Source organism: Spinacia oleracea, chromosome 6 (genome assembly GCF_020520425.1).
Source record: "Spinacia oleracea cultivar Varoflay chromosome 6, BTI_SOV_V1, whole genome shotgun sequence".
NCBI classification, from domain to species: Eukaryota; Viridiplantae; Streptophyta; class Magnoliopsida; order Caryophyllales; family Amaranthaceae; genus Spinacia; species Spinacia oleracea.
The window spans coordinates 7,532,331-7,543,237 of NC_079492.1; the positions used below are offsets into that span (position 1 = coordinate 7,532,331).

Here is a 10,907-nt window from a genome sequence, read left to right on the forward strand (position 1 = left end):
TTGTGAGTTTGATTAACATTAAAACGAACGTGATTGGTAAGAACAATTGAACAAATAGCTAGTACGTAGTACCTTCCAAATAAAAGCCATACACAGCATGAAAGCATCAAGAAAGTATTATACTATAGTTTAGGCATTGAGGACTGTTATTTTTAGGTGGAATCAGAAATTATACATGGAGTCAATCCATAACATATATACAGTTTTCATAACAATGCAAAACAAAATTAAAAAAACCCCGGTATAAAGTGAGTGAGGCAAGATTTACCACTTGTTTATATTAAGCACATGGTTTATATATAACGGAACTTTTAAACATATTCATGGGGGAGACTGTAGCTCTTACCAGCCCCCATAATTCCGCCCCTGATTTATTCTATCATTATCACGCAATCAGTATTATTAGAGTATAATAATGAGGTTTTATGATAAGTGGCATATAAATTTTTGTATTTTAAAATATTAGTATAGATTAATACTTTGGCTCAATGATGGCACTTTTAACAATTAGCCCTTTCTTCCAGCTCCCACCATCATACTCGTACAAAGAAAACTCGATTTCTCCTACGTTTTCCGGCGACGATACCTTGAATTCTCCGGCCGGAATCCGAAGCCATTCGCCTTTCGGCTTTTCGTTGAAATTCTCTTTGTGTTCTTGCTTGTTACCATTAGGAAGGGTAAGCCTGAAGTTCACGGGCACATCCCAACCGTAGGATGCGTATTCTAGCATGATGAGGAATGCAACTTGGTATGTAACTCCTGGTGTAAGGTGTGTTGTGTGAAGTCTTCCATGCACTTCAAGCCATGCAACGTTTCTTAGTTGGGCTATAGTGATATTCCCATGATCACTGCAAAGAAAGAAGGTAATTTTGTTACGTTGGAATTAACAGATTCGGATGACTGATGAAATGGGCCTGGACAAACCTTAAGAAGGAGAGATAGTTTAGATCACTTATAAGTCCAATGGAAGTTCCACGCTAAAACTAATTGGCAATTGTGGGAGTGACTCCACAAACTTATAAGGTGGTATTTCCTCTCATCTTTATTCAATGTGGGACAACTCATATGTGGACTATATGAGTTTCAACATGTTAAGAAAGGTCTACGTTTTTAACACATTGTATCAATCTCTTTGGCCTAAGGCCCTAACGAAGGCAACTAGGTCGGGCCAGGCCAAGGCACAACACGAAAAAAGCACGGCTTGACACAGGCACAGAAAGAGCATAGCTCGACACGAGCACAAAGTCGTGGACCTGGGCCACACTTATTTTGTAAAAGCATGCCAAAGCACAATAAATGAGTAACGTTAGGCTTAGCACGGCGGCCTGACACTAGGGCGCGTGAGCTAATTGGGCCTTGTCTAGGCCAAACTTTTGAAATTTCCAGCCCGACTAATCCTTTCAAAGTAGGATTGATGTGAGCCGAACCCGTTCAACCTATAGACCAACGGGCTTAGTCCGAAGAATAGCCTGACCCAGCCCATAGCCATCTTTCTATATATGATCATTATACATAACATGATAGCACTATCGGTCTATTGTAGTTTGGATTACCTTGTTTGCGTGGTATGCAAGTACCAATGAGTTGGGTTTTCAGCCCAAGTTATCTTGAGACCATCGGCAAAGACCATAAAGCAGTTGTTTCCCTTCTTATCTACCCAATATTTCTGTCAATAAACCAACAACATTAGTCACAGAAACCTAGCTAAAGCTTGTTTTTTTTTTTTTTTTTTTTTTTTTTTTGCGAGTTTTGAGTGTTTGGCCTTTTAAAAGTTTACAAACATGTTAGAAAAACATGAGAAAAAGGATTATACTGAATCAACACCTATTTTAAGTCAGTCAGAACAGCTACGCAGGTCAATTATTTTAACACAGGTGTACGTTTTCACATGAGTATTTTTCTTTACAAAATAGGTATATGAATAACGGAATACTCATTTACTACGTAAATCATACGACTTTTGAGATGATCTCTATCTTGTTTTCGGATATACCTAACTATCCAATGGTGTTTTTTTCTTCATTTTATCAGTTTTGTTCATCTTGAGTTCTTCAAATTAAATGAGAAAAACTGATCAAACGAGCCAAAAACACATTTGGTTACACACTTACACATAACTTTAGGGGATCATCATGAACAAAATATATTTTATGAAACTTGTGAATTTGAAAACCAGAATATGAATGAAAAGGTCATGAGATATTGAATCCTAACAAAAATAGACCTGATTAAGAGACAAGTCGGGTTGGGTTCGGGTCGGACTGCTATCAAAATAGTCCAGCCCATTGTGTTGGGTTTGGTCGGGTTAAACTTTGGGTCTATTTTTGTGTCCGGTTGGTTAGAACACGTTATTTCGGGCCGTTTTTAGACTGAGCCAATTTTATAACTAAAGATATACTTTTAAGTAGCCCAAAACCCGTCCAAATTTTTTAAAATCGGATTGGTCCAACTGGCAACTGGTACTCAAAACGAGTCTAAAAATCTGCTAAAACCCGCTATTTTCGGGCCATGTGGTGGCCGGGCCGAGCTCAAGATCATCCGTTTTAAACAAAAACCACCTTGTGATTCTCTACACACACTACCAAAAATAATAAAATAAAAGGTAAAACATACTCATGTAACTTACCTTCATTCTTCCATTCAAGAAAACCCCAACATGTAATTGCTCATAGAGCTTCTCCGAAGAAGATCTATCGACGGGCGAATCGGAATTAATATCCTTGATGATGGCTTCAAAGTTATGTGGAAGCTTAAGTTGAACCCTTTTGGCTAATTCCTTATTATTAGGTTCATTAACATGATGATGATGACTATTATTCTTACTAATAAGTGGTGTATGCAAACCAGGATTTTGGCTAGTTCTTGCTACAAGTGCCTCAGAGTCAGAATGATACACAGGTTGATGATGAGCTTGCTGTTGTTGTGAGGAGGAGCCTTTCTCTTCTTCATTAGACCAACTTGTTCCCATTATTGTTTACCTTTTAGTTTGTGTAGAATGATAAATCAACAATTCTCTTACAAATTTGTGTGGTGTTTGTAAATATATATGTAGTCGAAAAAGATTGATACTCCAGTGGCGGATTTTGAGCAGTTTTAGGTAGGGAGGCCAGTATAGAGTATATGTATATGTGTAATTATACTCAAACTTTAGGAGACTGAAACAAAAATTATACTACTATCTCCGTTTCTGAAAATGTTTTACGCTTTGGAATATTCTCACTATTATATACATCAAAACGTTACATGTAAGATCTTCTTAGATTGGTCTAGGAATGTTTTTTCAGAATATCAACATTTTATAATTTTTTCACATACGAAATTGGATATATTAGTAGTCAAATATTGCATTGTTGTCCGTACAAATAATAACTGTAAAGAACTTTAAGAAACAGAGGTATTACAAGATTTTTCGCTCGAGGGAGTCGGACCCACACCATCAATAGTGAATGTCCGCCGCTGGCTAGTGTGCCACATCGGAATAGAAGGGTGATAATAACCAACGTATAAGCTTAGGGTGTGTAGCTATCACTGCCAGTACCAATTGATTTTGTGATGGAACCTTCTTTTAGGCTCAAAGTGGATGACTACGCTCCTTATTGTGCACGGCCCAGGCCCAGGCCCATGATGAATAGTCATCAAAAAAAACAAAAAAAGTTGCAATGTGAAAAGAATTTAGGAAAGGTGTGGATGATGATGATAAGAAGGTATTGATTCCGAAATCGATCTAATGCCCTATGGAACAATATAGAGGCATGGTTAGTTGGTTACCATACATATTGAGATGAGATGAGCATCTCCCTTCTATCACTTTCATTATTTACTAAATTAATTTAGATTCTCATACTATTCTTTTTGTTGGGTGGTTGAACAAGAGAAAGGAATGAATTTGCGGCATAAATTAGACGCGAAGTATGATATACACCGTTTACATAAGGGAAAGGGGATTTGAACTTGAGAATTTGAGATATATAATCCACGACTTGTATTCATTACATATATCGAACGTCTCCACCCAATTAAGTATGCACACTTTGTCCTTACACATTATTTAACTTTTTATTTATGAGCTAAGGTAACAACTAAACAAGATCGACTAATGTCCAAGGAGAAAAAGTTCATCTCCTTAGGAAAAAAAAAACTTATCATAATTATGAATCGACTATGTTATATCGACCCTATGATAGGGGCTCACCTTCCGTCCAACTTCCTTGGGCTGTACCCCCTCGTAGGAAGAGGGCATGGGAGGGATTAAGAGGGTAAGTCCTCTTGAATGGGAATCGAACCTGTGACCTAGCGAAATATCCACGTTTATAATCTAAATCTTATAATTAAGATGTTTGGACTGTTATATCGCCGAAATTTATTTATTTTGGGTCTCATATATTTGGGGTCCTGCTTTGTAGGTCCGACTAGACCGCCTACTGATCAGGCCTACATCGACGGCCTAAGACAGGCAGCTCATGTCTCTTTGAGCATATTGTATACTTCCAACTTCCAAGTAGCAAGTGCTTGGTCGACATCACTAATTAAGTAATTAGTCTCCTATTAATAAGAACTCAGAAGTTAGTGGGTTGTAAGACAATAACATCCTTCCAAATAGCTGGCTTCTCGTGATATTTGGACTCCAAATCACAACATCCACATCAAAAGATTGTACTACATTGGAATAAATTATTTTTCAATTATGCAAAAATATGCTAAATTCATAAAGCTAGCTTTTGGAATTACATGGCCACGTCTAGAGCATCTAACTACAAAACTTAAGAAAAGGACCCTTGCTAATTTTTCTTATTAGTCGTGATAATGTAGAAATGGCTCTTAAAACCTATTCGCTTCCTTTTCATGAAGTAGAAGATGGTTGTCTCGTTGTCGTCCCGTTATCGCTTTTGGGTCAATTAGAAACAACATTTCTGCAATTGCAGGGGTAAGTTTGCACACGTCCGATCCCCTTACCCCGTTTCTTACGGAAGCCTTTTTAAGACAATGGTGTAATGAAAATGAGTCGTGATAATGCAGAAACCAATTTTGAGCCACAACATACAACATACACCAGAAAACAGTGTAATAAATGAAATCCAAGCACAATCTGAATTCCCCAAACATGCCATTTTTTTTTGAAATCCAGAACATCATCCCAACTATACTTTTCATGTATTTATTGATTTCTGACAAAAGAATTTTCCACCAATTTTTTTCCTAATTTGATTAAATTTTGTCACGCTTTTCATCTGTCCAAACTTCTTGCTCCTTGTTGCACTCTTTTTTTTCTTACTACTATTTTCGCCTACATTTTCACATACTCCCTCAGTCTCATTTTAGTCGTCCCTTTTGACCATTTTTGTGAGTTTTTTGATCAAAACGAGGCACGTAAAACGAGACGGATGGAGTATTTAATTTTTTTTCCAAAAATCCACCCATTTCTAATCTTGTGCAGTTTGGTTACATTTCCTTTTAACATACAAAAAGGGACATTTCAAAAAAAAAACATGATTTTTCTATGCACATTGTAAGTTAACCATGTTAATAATCTCTCTGTGACAATCTACACGTGCACGCTGTTGCGTCTGCTTCCCTCCTCGCTCTCCCCTAGCATAGACCGAGACTTGGATGATCGCGAGGATCTTGTTGATCCCGACTTTGGAGAGGAATTTGTCGATTTGTTCTTCTTCCGCCTTGATTTCTTCGAATTACTCGGTAGATTTGATGGAGGGAAGTTACTTAACTTAGCCGTTGATGTTTGTCTTCCAAAAGTCCGCTCAAAATCTGTAACATCTTACCCAAAGAAACAAGAATTAGTTTTAGCTAAGGTACAACATCATCAACATTATCAACCTAGTATAAAATGAACTTGCATTGTTGAAATAAAACTTCCTTATTCACTTAGTGGTAGTTCATATATTGTCCCAAGGACAAAAGATCACAATAATTTAGGTGTAACATTACCCACTTTTATGCATGTTTGGAAAATAACAAAATTGTGCATGTAATATTATAGCTCACTCAGTGGCAAAGTGTGCTATACCGTCCATATAGTAGTTTGGAGTATGTTTGTATGGGTTTCTCTACACAATATGGAGTATATCACTATTAGCGGTAATTGATTAATCTAATAATATGTCCGAACTATTTTTCCTTAGAAAAGTTGGACCGACATTAGGGCGCAAAAGGGTGCTTCAAAGTGAGGAAGGACGATGAGAGAGCCAGAGAGGCCAATCACGAGAGTGCTGAAACCTTCTCTCCGTTCGAAATTACCCATAGCCCCCTAATATTTTTATCCTGGCCATACATGCAGATACAATTTAACATCCACATTCGCCCAATTGGGCATAAACCTAAATTCATACCAGCTCCAACACTCAAGTGGATATGTAAAATTATCCATAGCCCCCTAATATTTTTATCCTCCCCATCCATGCAGATACAATTCAACATCCATATTCGCCCAATTAGGCATAAACCTAAATTCATACCAGCTCCAAGGCCTCCAACACTCAGGTGGATATCTATTACCCGCCTATACCTGCTCGTGTCAGATCATGTTGGGTCTTGTGCCGGCCCGACCTAGAGCCATCTTTACCTATAGCTGCTTGAGACTTTTTTTTAATTTTAATTGTTTAGTGAAAAGGTAATCAAGCCAAAACATAAAAGATGAATAAATAGCCTTGACATGGACAAAAGTAGTTGGTTCCCCTCACTCCCTAATTAGACCTCGTGACATGTAAGCCAAAGACGAATGCGTCCGTTTAGAGGCAACGAATCTTTGAAAACACCTCATCTCAAAATCACATAAATATATTTTTTAATAGCAAAAGGCATGTGAAATTGTGAAGTGGTAGATCACCTCTCATGAATCATGTTAGCAATTTCATAAAAATAGACCCTCCAACAATTTTTTAATTTTAGATATTCGGATAAAAGATCGCACGTCCTAATAATTCAATGGATATCGAATTATCGATCCATCATTGTAAGGTGGAAAAGACTCATTATTTTGCACTTGCCTCATTCATCCTAGGTGTTGTTTCTGGTGTTGCTTATTATAATCAGTGTCAAATTTTAAATAATTTTATAAGGGGGACTAGCAGACAAATTAAGCAATGTATTATCAAATTTATACCACTATACTCAATTTAGGGGGTTCGAAACTACAAATATACTACGAAACAAAACAACAAAACACTACGGAATTTTTCGTTGGGAGAGCCTGGCCCACCCAGGCCACAAGAAAGATGCATCATTCACTACAACCACACAACTAGAGCTTATTATATGCACCCGGATGCATGGTACACCCACTCAGAAAATATGGCAGGGACCATTAATTAGCATAAAAATACCCTTGGATGTACAGTGTACCTAATAATTAGGCGGCCGGTACAAGAAACAACCTCCGAACTTGGGTAGTCGCCATCATGCGTTGTAACAAAGTGCAAGAGACCGAAAACAAATTTAACCTTAAATGGTTTATTGAGCGAGATATGAGGGCTAAATTTACGTGACCTTATTATCACAAGAACCAAAAAAGACATATTCAATCTTTATAGCAAAAATTGCAAATAACATGGAAACACATCGAGTGGTCTATTTCCAAGGGTGTCTCAATTAGACATGACCATCTTGAACTTTCATACGCTAGCCCGGTTCAACTCACCTTGTAAAATTGCGGGTTTTGGGCAGATTTGTAACTCGTTTTTGGCCCGGAATGACCCAGTTAAAAAAAATTGGGGCGGTATGGACAATTTAAACCTGTAATTTTAATTATAAAATTAATCCGACCTAAAATGAACCCAAAATCCCTCTATTGGCTCCTAACGGTTTTTGGCACAAAAAATCAGCCCGGGGTTTGACCTGGCCCGACCCGACATAATAGGCAGCATTTTTTTTGTTGCGGCCCGGCTAGGTCTCAACCAATCATGTAAATCTATATACTCGTATGTCTAATTCCCAAAATGAATCCCCAAAAATTTTAAAAAATAACATCAAATAATATTCGAAAATATAAACTTAAGCCACCTGGCGAGGCGGCAATATCTTTCAGCCACCTCACAAGGTGGCAATAGCCTTTCTATGAAAGGATATTTAATGCAATTGAAATATGGTTGAAAAGAGTTGCACATAAGTTAGTATACCTTGAGACGTCCACGTTTGATCTCTTGAACCACCCACACTACCCATTGACCCGACTGCAATATCGGAGCCTGTTCCAAATTCAGTCATCTGCATTGCATGGTTCATTCATTCATTACTTCAAATTTTAGTTGCAAATTGTTAACCCACAAAAACTTAAAATAAATTAATCATTTAAAAAAAATTCAATTGATTAAATTTAATTATACAAACAAATGCACAATATTTTGAGACAGAGGGAGTAATAAATAACACACGACGTACCCAAGTAGGAGTTGTACCATCTGGACCATCCCAACCGATGTGAGCCACATGTTTTACATCTGTTGGTAGCCCAATTTCCATCTCACGTTCTTTAACCACTACAAAATTTAAATTAAAAAAAAAAAACCAAGTTAAATACTTTAGCAAATTCGTGATCGAATTACACTATCAACGTGATTATTAGTTCTGATCAGGGTAAGTATACAAAAAATGTGAATGCTTACCAAATATATTGGAGATGTATTTGAATGATCCTTTGCACATCCCTTTAATCTTGGTCGTCATTGTTGAAAGACAAGAACAAAACAACCAAACAAAAGAGCTCCTTTTTTGCCTGAAGAAAACAGAGCAAGATAATATGCTTTAGAAACAGAGCATTTTCTGATCATTAAATTTAAAAACTAATTAAGAATAGAAAAAAGAATTCATAAATTCCCTTCCAAATTGGGTTTGGTATCATTCTATCTTTATTCTTTAATCTTTACAAAAACCCATTTCAAGCATGTTAAAAAGTAGACCCTTGAAATCAGAGCGGCATCGTAAATAGGACAGTGATGTAGACGAGATTTGAAAAACAAATATTACCTTTTTGACAAAAAGGTTTGAGAATCAATACCAAGTACTTAATTCCTACTATAATTCTTTTCTTCTTTCTTTGTCTCTTCTTATTACTCTGAAACTTTGATGCATCAGTAGTGGGTTCAGAGCTGTCAAAAACTGACCCGACTAACCCGACCCGACCCGATATATAGATGCCAAAGAGGCAAAGAGGGAGGCTTTGGGTGTGTTTTTTTAGTTGTTCTTCTCTTTTGGGGTTTTTGGAGGGAGAGAGAGAGATAGGGAGGGATTAGAGAGGGAGGTGGAGAAGCATTATTTCTCAAATGGAAATCAGTCGGAACATTAGGAGGATTTGAGGGTGGAAATTGAGAAATCAGTCAAATTATAAAATAATTCCAGCTGTTTTAAAAATATACCATTTGGTATATTTTGTTAATGACTAAATTTTTCTGACATTGATGTTTTCTAACAGGGTTTTTCATTTATTTTTTTTCAGCACAAAGTATATACACATACTGTATTTATGTACTCCGTAAGTCTTTTAGTTATCCGGAAATAATAATCACATAGATACGGATTAGCTTAGGATTAGCTTAGTACTCCCCCGTCTCTTAATACTCACATCGCTTTCCTTTTTGGGTCGTCCCATAATACTTGCACCGCTTCTATAAATGGAAATTTATACAAATATTATATTATTTCTCACACTTACTTACTAATCCCATCTACACCCCTATTCCCTACAAAAATCATTTAAAAATTCACACCTCCACTCACCACTCCCCATCTCTTACACATTTCTCACTAACTATATTAAAAAAATACCCCACTATCAACTACTCCCTCCGTCTCTTTTTGTTCTTTACGTTTTCCTTTTTTGGTGTCTCAAAATGTTCTTTACATTTCCTTTTATATCATCACATAAATGCTTTAATATTCTATTAAAATTTGTGTCAAATTATTTTTTAACCAATTAAATTCATTGGGTTATTTAATTTCTCACACGTTCTATTAAGACATTAAATTTTTCTTATATTCCCAATATCATAATTTTGATAAAAGTGAAAACATTATAAATAAACGTAATTTCCTTGATTAAATAAAAAAAAATAGAGGAATATCAACGCACATTAATTAATCGTTAATAAACGTGTAAAATGATAAACGTAAAAAACAAAAAGAGACGGAGGAAGTAACACTCATTAAATTAATAAGTCCATTCAAATGTCTTAAACTCCGCACCGATCAAACCGGTGCGAGTATAAAGGGACGGAGGGAGTAATATGGTTCACTTGGCTTTTACCGCTTTTTACTCCTTAGTTGAAAGGTTGAAAATCAATTTACCAAACATATTTTACTTTTTTACACATCATGAAATAAAAAATTAGTCATAAAGCAATTACTCGAGTGGCCGGACGGCGAGGTCCCTAAAAATATAAAGAGGGAGTACTCCGGAGTACGACATCCGTTCCTTCTTACTCATTGTCGTTTTAACTAACTTCTTCGATTTCTTTTTAATTGTCGCTTTTAGATTATCAATGTAATTGCCCCTTTAATAACTTAAGTTATTACACTAAAATATTGGTTTTTTTTGGTGTTATCACCCAATTGATCCTTAGGATTAATCCGTATTCGGGGCAAGTTCTGGATGGATAGATTCCAATCCCCTCCCAATTATTATTGCGGGAGATCGAACATAATTATTATTATAAAACGAGGTGCAAAATGTAAAATATGTTTACTTAGGAACATGAGAAAAGAGTATTTCCATGACAAATGTAAAAGGAGTATTGTTTCTAAGAGAACTTCAAGAATATGTCAATATTGTATTAGAGTTGTTATCTTTAATAAATGTTGCTAGTTACGTAGTACTACGTATAAGACAAATAAAAAAAATCTAGCTTTCCCTCCTAAGTTACCATGCAAATGGTAAAATGACCATTAGGAACAGAAGGGAG

At 36.3% G+C, this 10,907-nt stretch overlaps 2 protein-coding genes across 3 annotated transcripts; both read right to left on the reverse strand.

Annotated features, from left to right (window-relative positions):
• Positions 1-244: 244 nt before the first annotated feature.
• LOC110793250 (lectin) lies at positions 245-3,131 on the reverse strand. The gene is made up of 3 exons (XM_021998107.2): positions 2,627-3,131; positions 1,554-1,666; positions 245-848 (listed from the first exon to the last, which is right to left on the reverse strand). Exons 1-3 carry the CDS (start codon positions 2,966-2,968, stop codon positions 473-475), a joined length of 831 nt encoding a protein of 276 aa, XP_021853799.1. The 5' UTR covers positions 2,969-3,131; the 3' UTR covers positions 245-472.
• Positions 3,132-5,384: 2,253 nt separating this feature from the next.
• On the reverse strand, positions 5,385-9,388 carry LOC110793251 (CRIB domain-containing protein RIC10-like). Of its 2 annotated transcripts, none has more exons than XM_021998108.2 (5): positions 8,977-9,388; positions 8,616-8,725; positions 8,392-8,489; positions 8,130-8,217; positions 5,385-5,772 (listed from the first exon to the last, which is right to left on the reverse strand). In XM_021998108.2, the coding sequence occupies exons 2-5, from the start codon at positions 8,674-8,676 to the stop codon at positions 5,543-5,545; spliced, it is 477 nt and encodes a 158-aa protein (XP_021853800.1). In that variant the 5' UTR covers positions 8,677-8,725; positions 8,977-9,388; the 3' UTR covers positions 5,385-5,542. The 2 variants fall into 2 exon arrangements, with proteins under 2 accessions (XP_021853800.1, XP_021853801.1); XM_021998109.2 differs by having other exon boundaries at positions 5,385-5,763; positions 8,977-9,375.
• Between the last annotated feature and the right edge of the window lie 1,519 nt (positions 9,389-10,907).

What these genes read in the sequence shown, in the direction of transcription:
- LOC110793251 (XM_021998108.2), bottom strand. Translation starts at nt 8,676, where the DNA reads ATGACGACCAAGATTAAAGGGATGTGCAAAGGATCATTCAAATACATC. An exon ending in ATGGTACAACTCCTACTTGG is followed by an intron (nt 8,218 to 8,391) that starts GTACGTCGTGTG and finishes CATGCAATGCAG; the next exon opens with ATGACTGAATTTGGAACAGG. An exon ending in TCAAACGTGGACGTCTCAAG is followed by an intron (nt 5,773 to 8,129) that starts GTATACTAACTT and finishes TCTTTGGGTAAG; the next exon opens with ATGTTACAGATTTTGAGCGG.
- LOC110793250 (XM_021998107.2), bottom strand. Translation starts at nt 2,968, where the DNA reads ATGGGAACAAGTTGGTCTAATGAAGAAGAGAAAGGCTCCTCCTCACAA. An exon ending in TCTTGAATGGAAGAATGAAG is followed by an intron (nt 1,667 to 2,626) that starts GTAAGTTACATG and finishes GTTTATTGACAG; the next exon opens with AAATATTGGGTAGATAAGAA. An exon ending in TTGCATACCACGCAAACAAG is followed by an intron (nt 849 to 1,553) that starts GTAATCCAAACT and finishes CTTTCTTTGCAG; the next exon opens with TGATCATGGGAATATCACTA.